This window comes from Nycticebus coucang, chromosome 17 (assembly GCF_027406575.1).
Source record: "Nycticebus coucang isolate mNycCou1 chromosome 17, mNycCou1.pri, whole genome shotgun sequence".
Taxonomy (NCBI): domain Eukaryota; kingdom Metazoa; phylum Chordata; class Mammalia; order Primates; family Lorisidae; genus Nycticebus; species Nycticebus coucang.
The window spans coordinates 46,768,741-46,796,386 of record NC_069796.1 but is presented as its reverse complement, the minus strand read 5'-3'; the positions used below and the strand labels follow the sequence as shown (position 1 = coordinate 46,796,386).

Here is a 27,646-nt window from a genome sequence, read left to right as displayed (position 1 = left end):
AATCCTTGATATTTTCTTCTTATAGACAGTAGTGATGTCCAGCAGACAATTCAACATTAAATCTGAGATTGAATAGGAGTGATCATATTTAACTCCAGAAGAGGAGCTAAATTCTGGCTATTCTGATATCAACTTATATATACTAATTGTCCATACAATGCTTTAACAAACAAGTTCTTGAAAATGTTGTTAGAGGAAAGTACTTCTCTGAGGAGGGAGGAGAACTACGGGATACTCTTAATGGCTTTATTTTATTTTATTTTATTTTATTGAAGTCTAATTTGTCCTGTCAGAAATTTAACCCCCAAATAAATTGTAATTCTGAGTATTTAGACTGCCCAGTTAACCTGAGTTTTTAACAATTCTCTGAAATTTTGACTTGACAGGACTGGAACTGAAATGCAAAAACTTAAATTTAAAAAAAATTATCATAAAAATAAATTGATGCCTTTAAAAAAATGAAAGCAAAGAGGATTAGTTCCATCTTTTTTATTTTGACATTTTATTGTATGCCCCTTAGTCCCTTGCCAAAAATAAAAAGATTAATTAAGCTTTCAGTATTTTTTTATTACAAAGAAATGTGTTTGCAAAATCTCTTTTCCATCCCCAACATGGAAAAGAGTGGAGTCATGTGTGGAGTCATGGAGGTGACTCCACACATCACTCACCTGCCTGTTTTGTTGGCTTTCTGATTCTTAAAGATGAAAAGGGAAAAATGATTTGAATTTGTAGTTATGACACAGAATAGGTGGGATTAGCTAAATGACTACCATGAGTTCATCAAATGTCAGATGTCTGAAGAATAACAATGGTGAAAATGTACTGAGTTTTTCTATGTGCTACAAATGTTAGCTTTTTAGATCTAAGCAACTACCCTATGAGGTAGACTTCACGGGCAGAGAGGAGTTAATTAATGTGTTCAAGGTCACACAGCAAGTGGTTAGAGATGGTCATTAAGCCCAAGGTCTGACTCCAGAGCTCTTGTCCTTAAGCCTAAAACAACCCCATTTTTCCAATAACTTTTAGGATAAATAAATATGTTTATAACTAGGTAACTATGAAGGTAGAAAAAAATGTATAACTTTTACTGTTTCTAGCAAATGAAAATTGTTTACAATTTTTGATTGTATGCAAAATCGATGGCACAAATAATTATTATGCTGTCTGATCAGATAAAATGATAAAGAGCATTTGATTTCCCTAACTTATGAAAGAAAATGATTTGTCTTTATTTTTGTAGTTTTACGGTAATTACCTTCAGTGTTAGTGCTAACAGTTTTCCCAATATCGTGAACTGTCCTAACGATCTTACCACGACTTGTAGCTTTTTTTAAAAGATAAATGTCTGAATTTAAGAGTGAGAGAAAGATCTTTGTTTTGTTTTTAGATGGACATTTTCCCCATGTCCCTAGACCAGAATTACAAATACTGTACTCCTCTTGACATTCACTAATCCATTCATTCTTTCACTTCTTCTTTCACTTAGAAAAATATTTATTGACTATTATACTGGTTGGTTTTATGCTAGTTTCAAATATTTATTGACTATTATACTGGTTGGTTTTATGCTAGTTTCTAGGGTGAGCAAACCCAACACTCTATTTTCACAGGCCTTCCATTTTAGTGGAGGAAATAAATATTAATCAAAAAATCAAATATATAACCACAAGCTGTGATACATGCTATTAAAAAATTGCTGATGCTGTGAAAACTTGTATTGGAAGAACCTGCCCTAATCTGGAAAACATGGGAAGATAATCTGTATTAGTTTCCTAGGGCTGCCATAACAGACGACCACAAACTGCTGGCTTAAAACAACAGAAATGTATTCTCCTACAGTTGTGGAGACCAAGAGCCTGAAATCAGGTTTCAGCATGGGCCATTCTTTCCAAAGGCTCCGAGAAGGATGTGTCCCATCGCTCTCTACTAACTTTTGCGGGTGGCTGGCCACCCTTTGCTGTCCCTTGGCTTCATCGCCCCAATCTCTTTATTTTTACATGGCATGCTCCTCTGAATGTGTCTTTGTGTTTATGTCTAAATTTCCCTCTTCTTAAAAGGACATCAGTCCTCTTAATTTGATTACATCTGTAAAGACCCCATTTCCAAATATCGTGATTCTCCTAGGTCGTGGGAGTTAGGACTTGAGTGTACCTTTTGAGGGGCTCAACTCAAACCCACAGTAGCTTCCTTGAGTCAATTACATTTGAGCTGTGATCATTGGAGTCCAAGGAAGATAGTTCCCTGTAAAGGTCTTCAGGCAGGAAGGAGCATCCTGTTTGCAGACTTGAAAGGAGAACACAGAGAAATTCACATCTGCAGGGATACACAGGAGCGAAGTGACTCCAGGACGCGTCCTCGCAGTGCTACACATTGGCTCCCATGCACAGATACCCCCCTCCTGCACCCCTCCACGAGGCATGGACATCAAAAACCTAACGGTCTTCTCTCTGGGTCTATGTCCACTAAACAACCAACACCCTCCTGTGCCCTTGCGTCAAAAGAGGGGAAAACACTCTCCTGCTTTGGGCTAGACTTTAGCAGAGAACTTCTACGTGCTAAATCCTCTTTCTGAGCCACGGCTTGGGGCTTGGGTTGTGGTATGAGGTGAATACAGGGTTCGGAAGAAGAGTTAGGGTAAATCCCAGCTTTGTGATAACCTGGGTAAGTGACTGCATGACTCTAAGCCTCAATTTTCTCATCTAAATAGTGAGAAGAGTACTATTTGCATCAGGGTGTCATTGTGAATATTAAATGAGACAAAGCATATTCAAATACTTTGTGAAATTCTAAAATAAGGAGAAAGAATGTTACTTGGACATAGAGCAGATTAAAATCCTTAGCCTTTAAAGCCTAGCACAGTTCATCCAAATGCCTTTGTGGTAACAGAAGGAGCTGGGGTGGGGGAGGGAGAAATATTAATAGCATTTCACAGTCTGCATTCAGTGGAGGAGGTGAGAAGGTTAATACTAACAATGACATTTCATCTGTGCACAGTGCAGAGCGTGGGAGAGTTAATATTACTCATTTAATAACTGAACGTATGTACGGTAGTTTATCGGTAACAGTGTTTTCTCATCCAATCTTATGCAAAGTTTGTATCTCCTAGACCCCCTTTTCAAATAAAACTCATGTATGGGGGATCAGAATTTTTAAACACAGACCTTCGTAGCCGCTGGCACATTGGCGAGAGTGGTTTATCACATTAACCGATCTCAAGAGAAGGCTGAAGGGAGTGGTGAGGAGATGGTAATTTATGAGAGAAAGGAGGAGGGAGACCTGAACAGCCACCCCAGCCCCCAGGAGAGCCCTGGAGATGGGAGAAACTGGAGAAATCACATTTTCACCCCGCACCAATCCTGCGCACCTAAAGGTCTCAGTACTGCCTGATATTAATAAAAGTATATTATCTGTCAGAATTGTGGTCAGGTGGGGTTTACCATGCAAGGGGTGGTGCAGTGTGCATTCTGCAGTGGGGGGTTACCTGCGGGCTCACCTAAGGGGGACAAGAGGGTAGCTGGAGGCACATTCCCAAGGCTTTGACCTGAATGATGTGAAGCATCCAGGAAAACTTTTTGATCCCTGAGTGAGCTGGATTCTTTTACCCCGTATGTCTTTCCAAAATGTTTTATGCAGTTACATACATAACATGTACACAGAGTACATGAGTGTGGGTGTGGATATATATAAATTTTCTTTAGTGTTTTACATGAATGACATTATGCCTTGTGCTTCATTCATCATCTTGCTTTTGGACTAACTAATGTTTGAAGGTGCAGCTAACCTCACTGGGTCGTATAGATTCCCCTAAGTGTTTTTAGATGGTTGCATAGTAACTTGTGGCACTTTTACATAGATTCTTTGTTACTAATTGTTCACTATTACAGTGTTGGATAGTATGGGCTTGATCTTTATAAAGTCCCGTATCGTTACCTTTTAAGGGTAATTGGTAGGACCACACCTATGGTGCATTTTAAAAGGGTACATGTTAAATCTACTAAGTGTAGAATATAAATGTCTCAACACAATAATAAAATGTGATAAAGGCTATGTTAACCAGTTTGATGAAATTATTTCAAATTGTATATAAAACCAGCACATTGTACCCCATAACTGCATTAATGTACACATCTGTGATTTAATAAAAAAAATAAATAAATAAAAAAGATAAGCTGAAAAAAAGATGCTATATAAGTTTTATAAATGTGTTGTATCTTGCTGATTTTAGTTTTCCTCTAGTAGAGTATAAACTCCATGAGGACAAGGACTTTTGTCTGTTCCATGTACGGCTCTATCTCCAGCTCTTAGAACTATGCACACCATCAATATTCTTTGAGCAAACATTTATGGCCATTTTCTGCCTCCATGTATATTTATGTCCTCTTAATAAGAAGACAGGTCTCTGAAGGCAGGGACAGTCAACCCTCTTCTCCTTTAGAGGTGTGTGGTGGCTTGGTTAGAGCGCAAGCTTAACAGATTTCAAAGAAAAACAGACTAGTGTACTGTTCAATACTTCACCAGGCTGTTTTGGCCCACATCTCAGTTCGGCAACTTCCTGACCCTGTAATCTTGATGAGACATCAATTTTGTCTGGTGGACGACCATCGGCTTGCATCTCATGCACGTCACCACCTCCCCTGCTCCCACCCCACTCTAAGCCACGACCCTCTCTCAGCTGGGTTTTTGGAGTGGCCTCCAAACCAGTCTTCTTGTTTCCACCCTTCTGCTAATTCTTCTCCTCTTACCAGAACAGTCAGAATGAAATGTCAGAACCCAAGTCAGACCAGGGCGCTGCTCCTCCCAGCCTCTCCAGTGGCTTCCCACCCACTCTGGGCGAAAGCCCAAGTCACTGTGAAATGGCCTGGAAAGCACAGTATGGTCTGCACTCGCAACCCTCCCACTACTGGCTGCTTTCTGCTTGGCCATTGCCCTAGCTCCTCATTTTTCCAGCCTTCCCAGTTCCCTGAAATTCCTGGAACTTGGGAACACCTTCCCCCCAGACACCAGCCTTTAGTCAGATAGCATCTACTTAGGCCTTCCATATCTAAGTGTCTAACCCTACCTGGACACTTCCCATCGCCCTCTGTCCTATGCCACTATTATAATAATTATAATTTTGCATAGTTCTTTATCATAATCCAGCATAGTTTATTTATTTACTTATCGCACTTTATTGTGAGTCTGCCCACTAACATGTTAGCTCCACGAGTCTCTTGTACTATTTTATTTATTTACTGCTATATCTTCTATGCCATGAGCAGTGCTTGGCAGCTAGGAAGTGTTCGGTACACATTTGTTAAATAGACCGATTTTAAAACAGAACATGTATTTGACACGTACCATGCTAAACCTTTTACCTGCATTATTCCATGTGAGCTTCACACGATCCTCTGAGGAAGGTACTACAGTGATAGAGGAAGGAGAATGGACTCCAATGGCAAAGAGCTTGGCTCAAATCCTACCTAAATTGTTATTGGCTTTGAGTAAGTAAGTCATTTATCTTCTCTAGGTCTCTGAGAAGGGAGTATTAATGATTTGTCTGAACAAAAGGGAAATATTAATGATTATTATTATTTGTTGCATTGCATCAGACTCTATATGAAGCAGCCAGTTCAACACTGTGAGACGTTTTTGAGCCACAGTCTTAGATTTAGGCATCAAATTCCTTCTTATTTAATTATGTATCTCATGTGATCATTTAAGACGTAATAGCTATTTTGTGTATAGTCTTCTGCAGGAATAAAGTATTCCCTTGTCTGTACCCTGTTTCACATCAGAAAAATGATAACTGCTGGGTTAAAAGTACCCTAAAGAATGGGATTTCTCAGTGAAATGCCCTAAGTGATTAACTCACCCGGTGCTCTGAGCGTGATGATGTTGAATACACGGGATGAATACACAGCCTGGGCCAAAGCTTTATAATGCTCTGGACAAGACACGTGTTCAGTGGCCTTAGACTTTGATGTTTATAGAACAGGACTTGTTCTTAAGTCATCTAAGGGTTTTAAAGATAATAATAGACATGAAAAAGAAAAGGTATTCTCTTCCTAGTCCTCAAGGGGAGACAAAGACCAAATATTGGTTAAAAACAAATGTCTTTTAGTCAGGCGGACCTTATTTTAAATTTTGACAGACACCTGATAGGCTCTCAAGAAGCACTAATTCAGTCAGTGAATAGTTTGTAAGCATACAAGTTGTATGACATCGGGCAAACTTAAACGTTTTCATTTCCTCTTTTGTACAATAGGAAAATGATATCTACTTTATGTATTTGGTTTAGTAAGATAATACATATACGGTGGTAAATACGGTACTCGAGGTATAGAAAGATTTCAATAGAGTTATAATTAAACAATTCTTTCAACTCTACAACTCAGAAAATAAAACACTAATCCTCCAAGTTAAAATTTTTACCTGAGGTGTAAGAATATGAATGAGTTTAGAAACAGAAGTAAAAATGAGCTCTTTCCAAGATCTCTCCTCCTCTGGCATCTTACCCCGACTCCACATTAATCGATAGCCTTCATACAAATGTAATTCTTACAGAATTTTCTTATACAATATTTCTCATCCCCTGAACCACAGGGCCAGTCCTCGCTCATCTTTCAAGACTCAGCCTGGCCCTCCCTTCTGCTAGAAGCACTGTGTGCTCCCCAGGAAGCCGGGTCCTTCTCTGAGCAGCAGTCCTACCTGGGCTGCAGTTCATCATGTTGGCTTCTCCCAGGGGGAAGACTTATTGTGAGGATTCATAAATCAGACGTTCAGGGCTGAACTAGATGACTTTTAACACCCACCTCAGAATGTTAAAAAGATAACACGTAAATTGCTCAGCACAATGACCAGCAGTAGTGAGTGGTCAATAATAATAATTACGATGATGATTAGCAACAGTAATATTCATCTGTCACAGTAGGAGGTAAGTAAGAGGATGAAGTATAGTCATTATCTTTACAAATGCTACTATGATCTAGAATATTACAGGCTGGAGCTCCAGGGCTTTGTAATATCAAAGAGGGCTTACCATACAAAGAAGAAACACTAGCTCTCAGAATCTTCTGGGATTCGGAGACACAGAAGAAAATATTTTGAGCCCTTGAGATTTGGTTTTTTTATAACAAAACCGTCTGTAGAAATAGCTTAACACTTGCAATGAGAAATTGTAATCTCCAGTCTCTGTGCCAGGAGGTAATGAGTCAAAGAAAATACAGGTGGGGGGTGGGGAGGAATATTTCTCAAATATAAATTACTTACTTTTGAAAATATACTGCTTAATTTTCTATGTAGATATTAATAACCTTAATATCTAGCATATTCGTTTTCTAAAAACATAGATAAAAATAGTATTATGATATTAATATCTATGTTCTTAGAAAATTAATTTGTCTTATAACTTTAATATAGGGTAAGATAACATTATGATCAGTGGTGAATTACACCCCCTCCAGTACTAATCTGTATTTTGGGAGAACAACATTGAGATTTTGTGTGTTTAAAGGAACTCTGTACCCTTGCCAGTAACAATTTCATTTGGCTCCATGTGGGCACTCCTTCAAGAAATATTTTCCTTTTAAGTATTTACTATGAGGCACTATGGGGTGAACAGGCCCCAGGAGATCACTGCCTCTACAGAGCAAAAGGGGATAGAGATATTGAAGGGGAAAGGTTATTATTGTTAGTAATGCAGATAGTTTCCCTGAGCGGTCTGTACCCCTGAGCTCTGCAGAATGTGCATGGAAGAGGCGCTGGCAGGAGCACTTTCCCGAGACAGGTGGGCTTAATGGACAATAATGCCCCCCAGTGAGTTCCCAAAAATGGCTTCTCCAGGCTCCAGTCTGATTGACTACAAATCCCTTTCCTGAAGAGGGGCTGGCGCTCATTCAGAAGGAGTTTGTTCTGGACTCGTCAATTCCAATTAAGCCAGGTTTTACAGACGGGACAATTGTGCCATGACTTGCTGTGACTAATGGCTAGGTTCTGTCTTCAACAGAGAGGCAAGTCCAAAGCATTTCCAACTAGGAACAACGTCTCTATGTTTGCATTAACTCCACCTTTCCCTGACGTGACTTCAAAGCCTTATGTTCAGCTCAGCTGGTTCTCTGCCTTTATTGTCTTTGTGCTCCCTTTCTCACCTAATCCTCCTGTTTTGACTTCTTCTCCTATCCCTGCCAGAAAGATTATTTCATTCCTACTGTAGAGAGATAAAACAATTATTACAGAAATCTTAAAAACAGACTGCAACATGCCCCTTCTCTTAAAAATGTTTATCAGATTCCCAAATACCCATGTCCTAGCCTATTGTTTTGGTGAAGTCACCTATTTTTTTGGAAATATTTACTCAGAATTTGCTTATATTCAGTACTGTGTGAGTCACTGGGATTTTATTTTTTTTCATCTCTTTATTTTGATTTTTTTTTATTAAATCATAGCTGTGTACATTAATGTGATCATGGGGCACCATACACTAGTTTCATAGACCGTTTGACACATTTTCATCATACTGATTAACATAGCCTTCCTGGCATTTTCTTAGTTATTGTGCTAAGCCATTTACATTCCACATTTACTAAGTTTCACATATACCCTTGTAAGATGCACCGCAGGTGTAATCCCACCAATCCCCCTCCCTCTGCCCACCTCCCCCCCTCCCCTCCCTTTCCCCCTTCCCCCTATTTTTAGGTTGTACCTGGGTTATAGCTTTCATGTGAAAACCATAAATTAGTTTCATAGTAGGGCTGAGTACAAAACAAACTATATAATCAAAGCTTGTGTACCCCATAATAGTCTGAAATGGAAAAAATAAATAATTTCAAAAATAAATAAAAATAAAATGGGTTTCCTATGGAATTTGGTCCATGGGGTTACATCAACTACCTTTTATTAGTCGGTCTCACAGTCTGGCTTCCAGGATCCCACCAACTGGACAGAAGAAATGTAGGTATGTATAGATCTATGGGACAAAACTCAAAACAGAACCCTGTATGTTAAAGAAAACTATATTGCTCTATAATTTATTATTATACCATACTATAGCACAGGGAAAATACTGTTAACCAGTTTCAGCATATGTAATGGAACTATATAATATATCCATAAGCTATTTTATTGAAACTTTATGTACTTTCACTTAAGTAATACTACTGAATATAAATTCTAATATTGAAGTTGTTCTGCCTTATTTATTTATTTATTTTTGAGACAGAATCTCACTATGTCACCCTCGTCAGAATGCAATGGCATCACAACTTATAGCAACCTCAAACTCTTGGGCTTAAGCGATTCTCTTGCCTCAGCCTCCCAAGTAGCTGGGACTGTAGGCACCTGCCACAATACCTGGCTATTTTGTGGTTGCAGTTGTCATTGTTGTTTAGCAGGCCCAGGCCAGGCTCGAACCTGCCACCTTCAGTGAATGTGGCCAGTACCCTACTCACTGAGCCAGGGGTGCTGAGCCATGTTCTGCCTTTTTTTAACACCAACTACACATTATTCCTATGATACATATAGAAATTTCTTCTCTTTTTAAACAGTTTATAAAAGGTGCCTTTCCTTTCTGTTAGGTTTTTTTTTTTTTTTTTAATCAAGGCCCTTTATATCCACCAAGAAAACAACAGAATAGGCTATGCTGTTTAACTTACATGTAAATAGAAAATCTTGCTGCCAATTATAATTTTGTGAAGACCACGCCCTCTGATAATCTTGGATTTTTTTTAACTTTACATACCAGCTTGTTTTTAATAACAATACATATATATAACAGATGCTTGCTTTAGCCAGGGGCTCTGATGCATGTTTCTTGCTCTGACTCTGAATACATAATTATTTCCTGCTGTGTCTGAGATTCTTATCTCATGTCCAATGAAAATGCTACTCTTTAGTCTACAACAGCTGTAAAATAACTTTGAATCCAGAGAGAAAAAGACAATGAAGTAAGAATATATTAGTGATTTAGAGATACACTTTGCTAAACCTATCCTTGAGAATACCTCCTAAATCCAGATAAAAGAGTACATGTGAGAAGTCTTACTCAGTGCTGAGGAATGAAATTAAGTTTGGGAACTATGATAGCAGAATTAAGAAATCTCAGCATATATATGTGGTTGCAGTGAGCTATGATGACGCCACTGCGTTCTGGCCCCACTCCGGCCTGGGTGACAGAGAGAAAGACTCTGTCTCTTAATAACTAAACACAAATAAATAAATAACTGTCTCAGCATGTAGCTTAAACACAAATTTATTTAATTTCCTTGTGTATTTAACTATTACATCAAACTTTAACTTTTACCTGAAAGCAAAATGGCCATTCAAGGACTCCCACAAAGTGAAAGAATTTTCTCGTAATAAATCTTATTCTAGATTACGGCTGTAGAAATTGTGAAATATGTACCTCCATCTCGGTATTTTCCTTGGATCTGGATCAATGTTAATTAAGTTGAACTTCATGATAGTTATTGTTGACAGGTATTGTGAACACAAAGGTGAATGAGACACAGTTTCACCCTAAAGTGGACTCAGTCACCTAAGGAATAAGGATACCTGAATGGCTTATGGCTGCCTCTCCTGACTGTTCTTTGTACGTTTGTGTTTACCCATTTTGTGGGTTCCACCCTCTCTTGCCAGAGGGCTGTTACAGGTGCTAAAACCAACATGTCATCAAGTCACTCCCTTATGTGAAGCCACATTGCTGTTGGATGAAGTCAGTATCCTGTCCGACATAATGATATTTTGTTTATTTATAAACAAGAACACTTTAATTATTTTATGTAACCTAAAATAAGCAGGCGAGTTCATATTTATGATTTCAACTTTTAAAACTGTAAACTGTAGGATGATTACAAATAATCCACCAACCTCTATCCAGCCCCAAATAAATAAGAGTTGGGGAATCTGCAGGTGACAGAACAATTGGATTGGGAAGGGTTCATGTTGTTTATACTGTCCTCTGCCATCTGCCCCTGGTTATCTCTCCACTCTCATCTCTTGCTGTTTTCCATTCACTCACCAAACTCTGGTCAATATGTTCCCACAGAGCACTTTCAACTTCTCTGTTGCCTCTAGACCCTCAGGATCTGTACTTTTTCTGCCTAGAACATGCTTCTTGCCCACCCTAACCCTTTGCTGACTGATTCATTCTCATCTTACAGATATTGCTTGTATATCCCTTTTCCTAACTTTCCCGCCTTACCAAGACTCCTGTGATTCCCATGTTCTGTCCTCAGGGTAACTATCACACTATATTAGATTGCTGATCCCTCCTCTGGGAGGGGCACAGTTCTGTCGCTCTTGCTTAGCACAGACTCATCCTCCACCAGGTGCTTCATAACTGTTTGTGAATTAATGAGTGGAGAAAATAGTGAATCAGGGATGACTGCTGTAAGAAGTGTCTTCAAAGTGAACATGAAAACCCCAAGGAAGGAGTAATTTCTTCCACATGGGATATGATGTAGAGGTAGGAAGGAAAGTACTATGGGGTGACTCCATCTGGCCCTAAAATAGGAGGAGTTCACCAGGGAGGAGAGGAAGGCGGAGAGAAGTCAAACAAAGAATGATATGAGCAAAGTCAAGGGTGTGTGCAGCGGATCAGTTCTGGATGAATGCTACCTGCTTTGGATCTCAACCTAGACACCACTTCTACCCAGCTTCCTGTCTGTGCCTCTTAAAGAGCTTGAATGTCTCTCATATGTGTGCTCAGCACTGTCTCTTGCCCCACAATTTATGAAGTGTATTTCAAATATGAAGTTTTCAACCTGGGATCTAAAACACAAATCCATCAAGAGTAGTAACTTTTTAGTTATATTCTTTTTATGTGCAAACTTTACATAATTTGTAATAATATTTGCTGTTATTATTATATGGTAAAGAGGACAATTGGGTGGAAGAACGGGAACAACAAAGACCAGCAAAAAGAGATATGCAAACATGGCAATTTGCAATCCTGAAGATGGATTATTGCTACTATGCTGAATGTCAACATTTCAGATTCATTTTCTTCTAAAAGATGTGTCATGGATTAAAAAACCTTTACCACATGCTCTTTATTTAGGAAACTAGAACTCCAGGTTTGGACTGGTTTGATTAAACAGCAGCCCTCCCTCCTTTACATTAAATTTCTGTGTCAAGTTCAATGATGTACAGTGAGACATTTTTCCTGCATATAGAAGAGTTTAGGAAGTGACAATATGTCTCTGCAGGTGACCAGGAATAAAATATGCAAGTTTAATTCATTCATTTTAAACAGTAACAGCATCTCTCCCAAAAGCATCATCTTTGGAAAGGAAAAGAGGCGTAGACACACTAACAAGGCTTTGTTAGAGTAGACACAGCCAAGTATTAATTATGGAGAAAGATTGATGCATTTAGCCCCATTCATGCCAACTCTAGTTATTCTCTACAGCAGTTGCTTTCAAAACATAATTCAGTGGCTAGAGCCATATTGGAAACCCTAAGATTAATAATGACTTTATTCAGCTTATAGCTTGGGGCAGAACCAACTGCAAAACCAAGACCCCTGATAATACTGATCCTGTCAATACAGGTCCCATTTCCCCAGAAGCGTTAAGTACGAATTTCTTCATTTTTTTCAGTGATCTCTGTGCTTCCCTTGACCTATCTTTTTAATGCAAAGTGGTGATAAATCTGTTTCTTTTTTACCTTTAAATTTGAACTGGTATTTAGAGAATAGCCAGGTCCTGGAAAAACAATAAATATGACAATGACAGTAATAATTTACTAATCATTTTATACATTTTAACTCATTTTATTTTTTCTAATTCCAACTTTTATTTTTATTTTACTTCAGATTAATGTGAGGACAAACAATTAGGTTACGGTGCCTGCGTTTATTAGGTAAGGTCCCTATTGTAGCTGTGCCCTTCACCAAGGAGGTGTGCCATGAACCCTTACATTGTGCTCATTAGGTGACAGTACATAGATCCCCTTTCTCCCCTCCCCCCACCACCTCTCTTCTCTTCCTTTCCTCTTCCTCCTTCCCTCCAACTTGAACAAAATTAAGTTTTTCTCTTATGTGGATATTAGTTCATCTATTAGGTTCATATTAGAATTGAATACATTGGATACTTGCTTTTCCAATCATGTAATACTTTATTAAAGAGAATGTACTCCAACTCTATCCAGTCCAGGTTAGTACAAAAAATGTAAAGTCTCCATTTTTTATGACTGAATAGTACTTGGTGGTACACATATACCACAGTAAATCTAAGACCCAAGACAGTAATATTCCTAGAAGAAAGAGTTGGAAAAACTCTAGATGGTATCAACCTGGGGAAAGATTTTTCTGAAGAAGATTCCATTGGCAATCACAACAACAACAAAAATAAATAAATGGAACTTAATTAAGCTAAAAGGGTTCTACGCAGCTAAGGACACAACCATCAAAGCAAACAGACAACCTTCAGAATGAGAAAAGATTATTTGCCTGTTATAAATCTGACAAAAAGATTGATAATTAGAATCTACAAAGAACTCAAATTAATCAACAAAAAAAGAGCAAACAATCCCAGCTATTACTGGGCGAGAGACATAAACAGAACCTTCTCCGAAGAAGACAGATAATTGACCAACACATAAAAAAAAAATACTCATCATCGCTAATCATCAGAGAAATGCAAATCAAACCACCTTCAAATATCAACCCCAGGGAGAATTATCACAAAAATCCCAAAGTTTCAGAAGCTGGCACAGATGTGGAGAGAGGGCAACACTTTTACACTGTTGGTGGGACTGCAAACTAATGAAGCATCTTTAGAAAGAAATATGGAAAATCCCCAAAGAACCTGCAAATAGACCTTCCATTTGATCCCGAAATCCCATAACTACATATCTACCTAGAAGAAAAAAATCACTTTATCTTAAGGACACTTGCATAAGAATGTCACAGCTCAATTCACTATCACCAAAATATGGAATCAAGCCAACTGCCCACCAACCCTTGAATGGACATTTTAACTCAGTTAGTCTTTAAAAGAGCTCACTGAGGCCAATACTGAGGTCTTTCCCCATTTTATAAAGAGAAAACAAAAGCTTGGAGAGTTTAAGTAACTTCTCAGAATTATACAGCTAGGAAATTGGATTCCAAGCCAATTTTTCAGATTTCAAATTCCAGGCTCTTACCCATTACTTTCCAATCTATTTCATAAGCTCCCAACTAACACTTTTCATTCTTTGCTATTTCTGTAGCCACTGGTAACCACAGGTGAATCCTGCTGTCTCTTTAAGAAAGTGTTATAGTATCTAGGGAGCTTTGGAGACGGACAGATGTGTATTTGAGTTTCAGCTCTCTCATTTCACAACTGTGTCATTGTTTACAAATTAATTAACCTCTTTGATCTTCACTTTCTCCATCTGAAAAAAAAAAAAGATTAAATATCTGAAAGGGTTAATGAGATGGCTCACTGTGTTGGCACACAGCAGGGTCCTCATTCAGGTAGAGGCTCAGCATGGGGCTGCCCTTCTTGTAAGTCTTCATGTTTTCTCAGTCCACAGCATTTACTGATCACTGTCCTCTAGGATTTGTTTTCTCTTTGCAGATGTTTGTCTCTTCTTGTAAGCTAGAAGGCACTGAAGGGTAGGAACGATGCTTGGACTTTGTAACACTACAAAAGCCAGGAGGAAGGCTCAGTAAACAGTGACCAAGCTCTCTCAACCAAATATTTGGCTACATTTCTGCCAAAAAAAAAAAAAAGTGTAGTATTTTAAAAGGATGTGAAAACCAGTAGAAAATGTAGCCTGACAAATTAATATCAAATATTAGGATTTCTACGATATTTTTACTTTCCTGGACAGACAAGGCAATCCTGATTATAACCTAAGATCTACAACATAGATTCATCATAGTTAAGTACTCATAAATTGATTTATAATTTCCAGTTTTTAAATTTTAATCTTGAAGTATGTGTTATTAAAAAAAAAAGAATAGTGCTATTTTTCACAGTAGCCAAGATCAACCTAAGCATCCATCAAGGAATAAACAGATAAAGAAAATGTAGTACACACACGTGGTGAAATAGTTTTTCCTTTAAAAAGAAGGAAGTGGGTGGCCCCTGTGGCTCAAAGGAGTAGGGTGCTGGCCCCATATGCCAGAGGTGGCGGATTCAAGCCCAGCCCCGGCCAAAAAAAAAAGAATAAAGCTTGTCATGTGCAACAATATGGACGAACCAAGTCAGACACCAAAAGACAAATATCACATGATCTCTCTTATATGGGGAATTGAAAAAAGTCACAGAAGTAGAGAGTAGGATGGTGGTTGTGGCTACCAGGGGCATATAGGGGGCTAGTGGGTGTAGGGTAGGGGGGATTGGGGAAAAGGAGACAAAGTTCTAGTCGGACAGTAGGAATAAGTTCTAGAGATCTTTGGTATAACATGGTGACTTTAGTTAATAACAATGTATTGTATACTTGAAAATCACAGAAAGAATAGATTTCCATTGCTCTCACCAGAAAAAAAATAAGTTTATAAGGTAATGTCTATGTTAATTAGCTTGATTTAGCCATTCCACAATTTTGCATATTTTAAAACATTATGTTGTACCCCATAAATATGTACGTTTCTGTCAATTAAAAAAGCATGCTGAATGGGCATTTTTAGAACTGGAAATCTGGTTATAAAGAATAGATGCTGAGGCTCCTTAAACACCGAATGATAAAAAAGAGCTCCCTCTGGGGAGCAGATGATTGCAGATGTGGCGTCCTTCTTTGGTCTCTAGAAATAGCATACTAAGAGAGTCTGTGGTGCAGAGGGACAGAGGTCACATTTGCCCATGTTGGTGTCACTCCCCTCTCTCCAGGGTTTTGTGCCAATGCCTAAATAAATCTGCAGGGAACCAAGAGTAGGAAGGGCTTTTTAATATATGAGGCTTCTGTAAGTGTAGAATTTGAATTATTATGCTTGTAAGTGTAGAATTTGAATTATTATTAAGCCCTGCCATTCTCAGTTTAAGGATCTTGAGGACAGTGCTGATTGGCAGTTTAATTTCCTCCACTTTGGCTAATGATAAAAATAGAAAGCACTTACTAATTGGTTAGCACTCCTGCATGAGCTATGAAAGAGCATCACTTACGTTCTTTCGCTTAATTGTCAAACAATCCAATGCCATAGGTGTACTATAGTTATAATAATACCCACGTTCCTCTCTCCTTCCTTTTAAAGATAAGAAATATTGAGAGTTAGAGAACTGATTTGTTCAAGATCACACAGCTGCTAAACACAGAGGCACGACATAAGCACAAGTCTGTCTGACTCCGTAGTCCAAGTTCTTAATAAGAAGTTCTCAAAGATGCCCCATATATTAGTACTGGCAAGTACTCTATTAAAATCTCTAGAGGCAGAGCTCCACATCACCTAAGATGTCCAGGAGATTTTGAGGTAGCCAGACCCAAGATTTACGATGCTCTGCTATAAAACACTGCATTTTACTTCCTTCTCGATAAATGTCTGTGAAATGAATGAATGTAGGCTGTAATTCTTCCGCTAATAATCCATTTCTTCCTTAAGGATTGCTTCTCAAGTAATGATCCTCATTTTTTTTTTATTCTACATTTAGTAAGTTTCACATGTACCCTTGTAAGATGCACCGTAGGTGTAATCCCACCAATCACCCTCCCTCCGCTCATCCTCCCCCCTCCCTGCCTCTCTCTTCTCCTTCCCCCTATTCTTAGGTTATAACTGGGTTATAGCTTTCATGTGAAAGCCATAAATTAGTTTCATAGTAGGGCTGAGTACATTGCATACTTTTTCTTCCATTCTTGAGATACTTTACTAAGAAGAATATATTCCAGCTCCATCCATGTAAACATGAAAGAGGTAAAGTCTCCATCTTTTTTAAGGCTGCATAATATTCCACGGTGTACATATACCACAATTTATTAATCCATTCGTGGGCTTAAAATGTGAGTATTCCTCCTGAGAAGTTGTCTCTAAATTTTCTACTGTCTTTATCAGAGACAGACTCATGGTTGCTGTCCTAACATCATTACAATAAATTTTAGACATTTTCACCACCCCAAAAAGAAACCCTATATCTGTTAGGGGTCATTCATTGTTTCCCACCAATCTCTTCCAGCTCAAGGTGACCACTAGTCTACTTTTTGTCTCTATGGATTTGCCTGCTATTCTATACATTTTACTGCTCTTTTAAGCAGTAAAAAGAAATGAAGTGTCAACCACATGGATGAACCTTAGCATAATGAAAACAGAATGCTAAAGTGGAAGAAGCCAGTCTCACACACCACACACACAAATACATGCTGTATGATTCCATTTATATAAAATGTCTAAAATTTATTGTAATGATGTTAGGACAGCATTGTGAATACACAAAAAACTACAGAATAGTACACTATAAATGTGTGAACTCTATGGTATGCAACTTATATCTCACCAAGCTGTGAGGAGGGAAGACAGCACAAGGAAACAGCAGAGTTGTAGTGAAAGTAGAGTCTGAGAATCGTGAGCCCACCAGGCGCCCATCACAATGGGGAAGTTTGGGAAGTTCTTCTCCACCAGAGGCGTATATAGGACCATAGTTACTGAGGTATCCATAAACTGATTCTATTAGTAACTTTCTCTGATATCTTTCTCTCTTCGGAACCTGCATCTAATTTTTCCACCTACTCCTTTTCCTTCCTACGGCTAAGTTCACAGTATTTCCCAGAGTAAAAATACATGAAGTCATGAAGTCAGGCACACAATATTATATTTTTTAGAAAGAATTTAAGTTAAAATGTAAAATGTATCTATTGTATTTCTTGCTTTGCACATTTTTGCTGCCAGAAATTTCGAAGATCATGTACCCGTCATTTACCAAGGGAAGAGAAGAACATTCAGACCAGTAATGATGTTTACAAATAGGCCATGATTCCATCGATGGCTCCACGTGTCAACGTTGCCACCTCCTTTTTTATCTATTCAGGGCTGTATTTCTCTTGTACGGACAGTTAGAGCAGCCTGATTCCTTCCACCATCTCATCTTCCCTGATGCTAACAGTTACCTCCCTAAAATGCAGATATGAGGCAACACGGCCCTTGATACGAGCTTGGCTGTCAGTCTCAAGCTGCCTGCATTTGAACCTCAGCTTTACCACCTATCAACTTGGTTGATTTTGGCATGTTAATCTTTCTGGGAATGATTTTTTCCTAAATTTTTGTGAAGTGTAACTGAGAGCAGTATGTTATGTACTTAGTCTAACGACAATATGTAGTAAGCAGTTAGTCACTGGCAGCTATTTACTATTAGTGCGTATCCTCAAGTACTGCCACAAGTTTCCCCATTTTTGCATAATTAAGTCCAAACTTTGAAATCTGACCCCAGTCTGTGTTTTCCCTGGTTGGGCAAATTTGTGGCCCCAGCTTTTTGCTCCAACCCTTTCCTCTGCCACTCCATATCTCCAATTAGAAAAGCCCTTTTTTAATTTCAAGAAGACTGTCCAACTATGAAAAGACTATGAAGCTTTTCCAAAGCTCCGTTTTTTCTCTATGTGCCAACAGCATTTTAGGCATTTGAGAGAAGTTGGCCAAAGAGAGTAATGGTTTGTAGAGAAAGTAAACAGAACTTCCTGGTGAACTGGATAGGAGAAACAAGTACTCAAGTAGAAGAAAGGGTGACTCGTAAGCTTACACCTGAAACCACTGGGCATGTGGTGGCACCATTTTATGATGTAGAAAGACATGGGGAAATTAAGGGTTGGGGAGAGTAGAAATGAAGACATCTACGTTAGTGATGTTAGGTTTGAAATGCCAATCAGATATTCATGTGGATTTGGTAAGTAAGAATGTACCTACGAGTCTGAGGCTTGGAGAATGGTCAGGGCTATGAATCTAAAACTGAGAGGTATAACGGTATAGGTGAGGCCAGTGGAGGCTGTTCGGAAGAGCCCAGGGAAACAGCAACATTCAGAGATCAACTAGAGGAAGAGAAACCTATTACACATCGATACGTGAATTTATGCACCCGGTGCCTACATGAGGGTAAGCGCTGTCTTATTTATCTTTATGTCTGTAGTGTTGGTCACACAAATGTTCTATAAATCCTTGCTGAATTCATCCCAATGCTAAAAGCAAAATACTCTCAGCCCTGCAATTGAACAATTTGGCAAGATTCGCCAAGAAGCACGAAGGCCAACGTTAGCTTCTAGCACAGGATGTGGTGGGCAGTTTGGTGACTGCTGTAGATAGGCTCGCCCTTCCTACCGCCTAACCTCTCCCTATCCCCAAGCCCCCAGGGACACTCCAGAGAGCATAGCCCTAGTGTTCATGAGGGTATGGCACAAAGCCCAGGATCCCAGCATGTTCCCCAAAGCTAAAGGGTCTTAAGAGAGCAGCAGCTGCTGGAACATATGGGTGACCAGCAGGAGTGCCCCTTAGCTCTGGACTGAAGCTCTTCAGTGTACACAATACCCAGTTTTCTGAAAGGCTGCATGGGAAACTTTCTCTAAGATCTTATTATGTTTTTCCATTGTCTTAAATGGTGTAATATCCATACTTTTCTGACCCCCTTGTTCCTATGAAGGAGTCAAGGATTTGTAAAGTAAAACATCTGTGCCCTCCCCTTTTCTCTTCTTGCCCCTGTTCTGATTAGGCTTTTATCATCCTTTACCTGGACGAAATCATTGGCTTCCTATCCAGTCTCCCAGCCTCCACTCTCTCTCTACTCCGCCACCAGAATAACCATTCTGAAGGTCTGCTGTTAGGACACCTACCTGCCAAGAACTTCAGCAGGTTCATCAAGAGTATAAGCTTGGAATTCTATGTCTCCCCACCATCTATCCTTTCTAAAAAACTTTTCTAGCATGATTAGTTGCCTTCAACCCCTTCTGGGGTTGTAATTAAATAGACCTCATTTTTCCCCTTGAAATAGTCACTATGATTTTTCTTTGTTATGTCTCAGCACCTGCCATTTTCCTCACCTGTTTCTTCATCTGTTATCATCTCACCCAATCCTTAGGTTGTTGGTCAATGGTACCTTCATCAAGAAGCCTTCCTTATTCACCCCCAGGCAAAGGAGCAGTCCCTCTGAAACTATTAACGTGTATTTCTTTAACAACTCATACCAGATAGATAATGGGCGATGATATTGATTAATGGATAGATAGATCATGTTTTGTTTGTTTGTTTGTTTTTTTGCTTTGAAACTTTGACATTTTTTATTTCAATGTGCTATACGTAGCACATCACATGGAAGGAACTCTAGCAATGTTGACTAAATGAATGAATGTGGAAGTGACTCACTTAATCCCTTAATCCGTTAATAGTTAACCCCCACTTCTCACAGTTTAGCTGTTGTGTGATCCTTTCTTCGTACATTGGGTTTTCTTAAAGTTGAGGCTTTCTGCTTTATGAGGTCACCATGTAGGTAACTTCTTTAACAGCTGTGCTCCTTATGGCCAGGTATCAGTGAGTGACATGGAGGAGAGAAGGACACAAGATTGGGTGGGTTCAAGCATAAGTGAAAGGTTGATGTGAATAGGGAAGGATTTTAAGCAGAGCATTGGCTGGATCACACTAACCTTTTAGAAGGATCATTCACTTTATGTGCAGAGGGGACAGGAGAGCCTCAGAAGGAGGCTGAGAATGGACAGACTGGGCCCTTAGTTTAGGTCTTTGTCGGAATGCTAACTGCTGCCTCTTTCTCTTCTCAGGGCTTCCAGGACAGCGGTTGAGGAGACCTTACCGAGGAGCACCACGCAGTAGATGCAGAGACGTCACAGTCCAGGATAAGAAACAGTAACATGGCAGCACCTGTTTGAAAGGAATTAAAAACCAACAGACTCCATTTAGAAAGGAACAATGTCCAAGAAAGGGCGAAATAAGGGCGAGAAGCCCGAGGCACTCATTGTCGCCCTTCAAGCTGCCAACGAAGACCTCAGGACCAAGCTCACAGACATTCAGATAGAGCTGCATCAAGAGAAGTCCAAGGTGAGCACGGGCTACCTGAGGCCAGGCCCTGAGAGCCGCTCTGGCCGTGTCACGTGCAGGGAGCACAGGTCTGCCTACTGCCCTCCCCAGTGCCCTTTGCTGGACTGGGCAACAGAGGTTCTCTTGGATGTGGCAGGAAGGAAGTGAGCACAGGATACCCAGAGAATGAGAATAGCATGCTCACTAGGCAGATCTGTGCCTTCTCTGGAAGCCAGATATAAAAACTGAGACAGTGCCCTCCTCCACTACCTCCAACACTTAGCGGTTATGTGACCTTAGACAAGTTTCACCCTTGCCCCCTATTGGTTATTATAGGAGGGGTGTCCAACCCATGGCCCATGGACTACATGTGGATTCTGTGAGGACTTACTTTGCTTATAATTATGAACAGAACTTTTTTGTTGTTGTTGTTCATCAGCTTTCATTAGTGTTTGTGTATTTAATGTGTGGCCCAAGACAACTTTTCTTCTTCTAGTGTGCAGCAGAGAAAACAAAAGGTTGGAAACCCCTGAAGCAGTCAAAGCAATTTTCCTAAATGTATCACATTATGTCACTTTGCTCCCAATACCCTCCAAGAGCTTCCTACCTCTCTTGGAGTCAAAGGACTTTGCCTACCACTACAGGATATTACTTGCAGCCCTCTCTTTGACTCATCTCTTCTTCTCTCACTTCTCTCTTTCTCAATCTCTCTGCTCTAGCCCCTTGCTGAATTAAGAGAGAAATGATGATCACACGTAGGGCCTCTGCCTTTGCTCTGCCGTCAGTCACCCACATCCTCTACACCTCTCCTGCTCCAGGTGTCCAACTCCTGGTCACATGACCAGTCTCTGAAACAAAACACTTCCCCCATTACTCCCCACGGCCTGTTCTAGACTTGTTTCAGAGCAATTTACACATTTATGTGTTTACTTATCTAATGCTACTTCTCCCCAACTGAGTGTCATTTCTACGATAGTAGGGACTTAGCTTACTTAGTATCCCTAAAGTCTAAATAATGTCCAAAACTTAAAACCTCAGCATGTATTTGTTGATGAATAGAGGAATAATTGAAAGAAGGGTCAATTTCTTTATCAGTAAAATATTCCTGCTATCTCATAGGGCCGTGTTGAAGTCCATAAAGTACTTATGAAGATTAAATGAGAAAATTTATGTCAAGTTCTCGGAGAGCTGCCTGGAACATAGTGAATTCTCAAAAAGTTATTAGTATTCGTACTGTTTCTAATATTCTCTTGATTTGAGTCCATTGCTACCTGGGTTTAGAAAAGTCTTTCTCTTCTCTAAATCTTATCGCTTTAATGTCTACACTCACACTTGTCTCACCAGGATGGTGTGAATATCAACTAAGGTCTTGGCTAGGAAAATATCCAGCCTGCATCAGATGTTTTTGCTCCCTGCAAACCAGAGACAACCATGGCAACATAATGTTGCCTTGTTTAGATAACTCTTTGTATAGTAAAAAAGGCGTTCTTGGTCACAAAGCAACAAATATTCTTATTCCATTTTATCTACCTCTTCTTCATGAACATCTCTATTGTATTTTAATTTGTTATCTCTCCCAAAATCTATTTGTCCTAGCTTCAGCAATAATAATAAATGGGCTTTAGATCTTACCATTTTAGGTAAGCCTTGACCTTACATAAAGAGATGGTAATGTAAAATTCACAAAGGAAATGTTTTAGTTTCCACAAAACTAAAGGGAACATGATATCATTTTTAAAAAGCATTTGTTTGAGAGTCAGAAAACGTGGATATCATTTGTCTTTATGTCTCCTTGGAGACAAATACAAAGGTCTCAATTTCTCCACCTGTGATTCAGATGACTGAATCTGTTTCTCCATATCTGTGTCTTTCATGCATCACTGTGCAAGAGGATAACCTGGGGAACCTATTAAAAATTGAGATTACTGAACCCACAATCCAAGGATTCTGATAAAGTAGGCAAGTGAGACCCAGGGTTTATAATTCTAAAGGGCAGTCCAGGTGACACAGATGCAGGTGGTTCTCAGCCTTTGGATTGACAAACACCCCACTGTAAAATTTCTTCCAGGTCAGACACTCAGTGAACATTTCATTGGTCTTTCCCCAAGGCAATGTAACATTTCAAGGGAAGCAGACTCCTTTAATGGTAGTAAGGACAGGATGACAAACTACATTCATAGAAAGTAGCTTGTCAGTCTGGAGAGTGGGAACCATAAATTGTAGCTGCTTTACAGAAAACAAACTCACAAGATTCCAAAGAAGCAGACGCCCTGAGGACTTCACTACTGCCAATTTTTCACACATTCAGACCTATTTAAACTGGGTAACTCTTGAGCTGGAATGAGTCTGCCCATTTCTCCAGGGCACTGCTGTCTAAGCTGGCAGGCCAGGCATAATCTCCCCTTCCTCTGACAAGAGCCAGGCGGCCAGCCTCTTGAATCAGAGCACACAGCCTCTCGTCCTCCCTTCTGCTGGCTGCCCCAGCCTGGCTCCCTTGCCTTGGCAGTTAATTACATTCCCAGAACAAGAGCTAAAGCAAAGTTTCACTGCCTGTCACCAGCCTTCCCCAAAGATCAAAGGGAATTTGTAGGGCAAATGAGTCATAAAGCAGTTTTATTATAAATAAATACGATTGTGTTTTCAAAGGGCTCGACTTTAAAAAAGAGAATATGAACAATGCCAAGACGTGAATTTGCCCTCTCAGTTTGCCTCCGTGGCTCTGATGACAAAATGATAACTCAGCTTCTGGGGAGTGGATGAGTTAAAGGGGGGAAACCTTTGGGGTGATGGAGCATTACTCTTTTTTTTTCAGCAAGACACATAATCCTATTGACATTTACAGAACATCCGTTGCGTGTAGAGCAGAGTCAGAAGTGCTTCAGGGGGATAATATAAACAGCCATGACTTATTGTATGTTGACTCTGTGTCACACTCTGTAGTAAGTGCATTTCAACCTGCCAGAATCCCAGCTCTTTCATGTAGCATCTGGTGACTCTGAGCAAGTTATGGAAGCCCTCTGTGATTTTCTCTCTTCATTTATCAAATGGGACAATCACAGCATCTTCTTCACTGGCGTGTGTGCGCGCGCGCGCGCGCGCACGTGTGTGTGTGTGTGTGTGTGTGTGTGTGTTATGTTTTGCACAGATAGTGTCAGGCGTTCGAGCCTGGTAAGGCTTTCATGCCATTATCTCATTTCATTTGTATCACCTGCCTCTGATGTGGGTGTGATTGTTATCTTTGTTTTACAGATGAGGAAACTGCCTGGCCTGCAGGGGGCGCTCAAAACTACCTGTGGAATCAATTTCATGATTCCTTTCCAAAAAGCTTTCCCAAGAACCCTATGGCATAAGTATTGTTATAGCAGGTATTTAGGTGGGAAACCCCAGGCTTCCGTGTGGAAATCCTTTCCACCCAGGTCTGTCTTTTCCTTGGACCAGTGCTCTGAGGGTGACATTTGTCTCTGCGTGTCTCTTCTGTGGGCACCATGCAGTCAGGATGTGATACTTAGTGTGTGAACACTCAGGGATTGACCAAAGGCTTTCTCTTCTCCCATGGAGGTAGATCGTAGTTGCAGAAAGGGCATGAAAAGGCATGAACGCAGTGACAGAGGAGGTGAAGGGACAGGAACAAAGAACAGGGTTCCTACATAGAGGCAGCGGGGCACTGGCCTGGGAGGAGTCTGCTCCAAACGGGAGCTGCCACAGTAGAAATAGCCCTTCAGACTGCAGAGCACTTCACACAGAGCATGACAGTAAGCCTGTGACACAGCCACCTTCACACAGAGCATGACAGCAAGCCTGTGACAAAGGCAGGGCCCCTTCCCTGTCCTGATTTCACTGAGAAAGATAATGAGGTTCAAACTGTTTACCGCATTTGCTCCCAGAGACAGAGCAGTGGAGGGGCCACACTGGAATCCCCATCTTCCATGAGAAGGTGCTGATCCTGGCTCAGGGCTGAACATCTTACTCTACTGCACGCTTCTGCCTCCAGGGCAGTCTCGGAAAATCAGCCAATCTTCTCCATCCTCAAGTGACTGTTTCCAGAGGCTCCAGGTTCAGGGACCAAATTTGTGATGGGGATATTTCTTCCTATCTGCACCTTTAGCTCTGTTTTCAGGAAACATAAATGGCTTAAACCAAGAAATTTTAAAAATATATAGAATCCTTTGTACTTCCCCAGGTTGTGCAAGCCTTCCCTTATAAACAACCTTCCTGTCATGGTTCCTTCACATCTTCGCGAAACAGTCACTTCGTGCCTGTGAAAATCCCTGCCAGCTCACAGTGAGTTTAGATCTCCAGGAATCTCCAGCACAGATAATTCAAGCCTAAGTTTACACTAACTTGTCTTGCCTTGATAACCTTTCAACTCCTTCCTTACTTTCATCTGAACTTCTGATTTTTAAATACCAGATTTCTAAGATCACTTTAAAGCTGAAATCATCACCATCTTTATCTTGGCACTATTTACACTAACCTTTTCCAAAGGCCAGAATGACGGCAGAAAAGAAAACAATGTGAGGTCCATGTAAGGTAGTCTTGAATTCTCTTTTCTCTGCCATAGTGTATCCTTTCCTTAGTAGGATTAAACTTTCCTAATGATCACCTCACCTACCACTCCTTAGGCCTACACAGTCCCCAGGTGTCCTCCAAGTCAAAATCAGATGCCAGGGAACTCAACACACACTGAGGAAACCCAGTTTTATCTTTGAACATCTCTTTCTATTAGTAAAATTCTTATCATTTTCTTAATAATGTAATATAGCAATGTTAGTCTTATCACAATAAGTTGTTGGTGGTATAATATATGTTGTTGGTGGTATTCATGTGACATCATATAATATTCATATATTGGAGGTATTCACCCACGTGGATCTTGAAATATCTAAAGTCTCCCCTGGGTACCAGCCTCTCCAAAGGACTTTTGATACATTGGTGGAGTCAGACCACATAACAATTATATGAGAATGGTGTCTAATTCCAGTTTCCAAAGGAGAAAATTGAGGCTCCAACACAGGTGAACAGCTTGCTCAAAGCTTCAGAGAAAATAAGAGGACCAGGATCTGATCGGGACCCAGGTTCTAGCTCCAGCTGGACTTTAGTCAGCCTTCTTTTTTTGCCCTCCTTTGGAGACTGTTCCTCATTTTCTCACCTCAAATTGTGATGAAACAAAGACTTCTTAGATCACAGAACTGTCCAGGAGGCTAAATGTCCTAATACTTATAAAGCCTATTTAGGAAGACCTCTAACTCATAGTATCCCCTCGATACATGTAGCTATTGACTGATTAACCTGAATTTTTTCTCCAAAAATCAACTCCACTAATCAACATTGACTTCTTCCACTAAATATTTTCTCTATTTCAAACTATTATCATCTTTCTATTTTTATTGTTACTAAGAAATATTTCATATTTTTGTATATTCATTTTAAGATTTATATTAAGATATTTCAATCTATGTCCTTAGTGATGCAATCTGCCTTGCAAATAATTTTCAAAAAAATGATTTGCTACAAAATTTTTATTGGCTCTTCCCCTGCCATAAAAGATGTCATATTCTTTGGCTCCTTTAAAGCGAAACACTTCTTTCAAGCTTAAGAAAAAGTTATACCTAGAAATTCTGTAAAAAAGTTTCAGTGATGACAAAAATAAGTGGACATAATATCAAATGTTACTCAGTTCCTTTGAATTTTCTTTGGCTTTGTGGAGTCTTAATTGATGGACAAGAAGGCTACTGTTTGTTTATACTTGTTTTTGTCTCCAGGTTACAATATATTTTTCATACACCTGTATTTTTGCTTTATTTTTCATTTCCTTCATCCCTCCTTTCATGTACACATAAAAGCTTGGAATTTATAGTTTGGGAAAAATAATAGAATCACAGAGAAATACAATCGAATGTACCCTCAGAGATTTGACATAAATAATTTTAGATCAATGAGTAGCTCCTTTTATATCCAGAAATAATGTTACCTTACACCTTGTAGTACTTTACAGTTTAAGGTACTTTCCCATACATCGTCTATTTTAACCCTAAAAATAACTCCATTACAGGCATTTTTAAGTGTAATCAAAGATCCTCAGGGCCACATGAGGGGGCTCATGCCTATAATCCTAGTACTCTGGGAGGTTGAGGCAAGTGGATTACTTGAGCTCAGGAGTTTGAAACCAGCCTGAGCAAAACTAGCCCTCTCCCACCCCCGTCTCTACTAAAAGTAGAAAAACTAGCTGGGTGTAGTGGCACACACCTTATACTCCCAGCTACCTGGGAGGCTAAGGCAAGAGGATCACTTAAGCCCAAGAGTTTGAGATTACTGTGAGTATGACACCACAGCACTTTACTGAGGGTGACAAAATAAGACTTTATCTCAAAAAAAAAAAAAAAAAAAGATCCTTAGAAGGATAAAGTAACTTTCTTAGAGATAGCAAATGTTGAAATAGAAATGCAAACCCATAATTTCTTACCCTTTATTCATTTTGACTACAGTTTTTCATTGTTTTAGGAAGAATTGCTAACATTTTCATTAGTAACTTGTTACCTGACAGCTCTTGCAGTCCTGATACTGTTCCAAATGCCTACTGTAAGTGCATCTTGCTGAAAATGAAGATGACTAAGTTCCTATCACATGAGCTAAAGTAACTTTCCCAAAGTTACTTCCCATAGAAGAAAAAGTTATCATCGTTTCTAAATCAATAAAAAAAAGGCCCTTCTTCTCAAAAACTGTATTGTCTAGAATAGGAATCAGCAA

At 39.6% G+C, this 27,646-nt stretch overlaps 1 protein-coding gene across 3 annotated transcripts in view; it reads left to right on the top strand.

Moving 5' to 3' along the window:
• The window catches only part of JAKMIP2 (janus kinase and microtubule interacting protein 2), a 158,435-nt gene that overhangs the window by 75,894 nt on the left and 54,895 nt on the right, over window positions 1-27,646 (top strand). For all 3 annotated transcript variants that reach the window (XM_053567254.1, XM_053567253.1, XM_053567255.1), the window contains exon 2: window positions 20,644-20,920. In XM_053567254.1, the coding sequence (XP_053423229.1) occupies window positions 20,792-20,920 (129 nt within the window). In that variant the 5' untranslated portion in view covers window positions 20,644-20,791. The remainder of the gene's footprint in view (window positions 1-20,643; window positions 20,921-27,646) is intronic.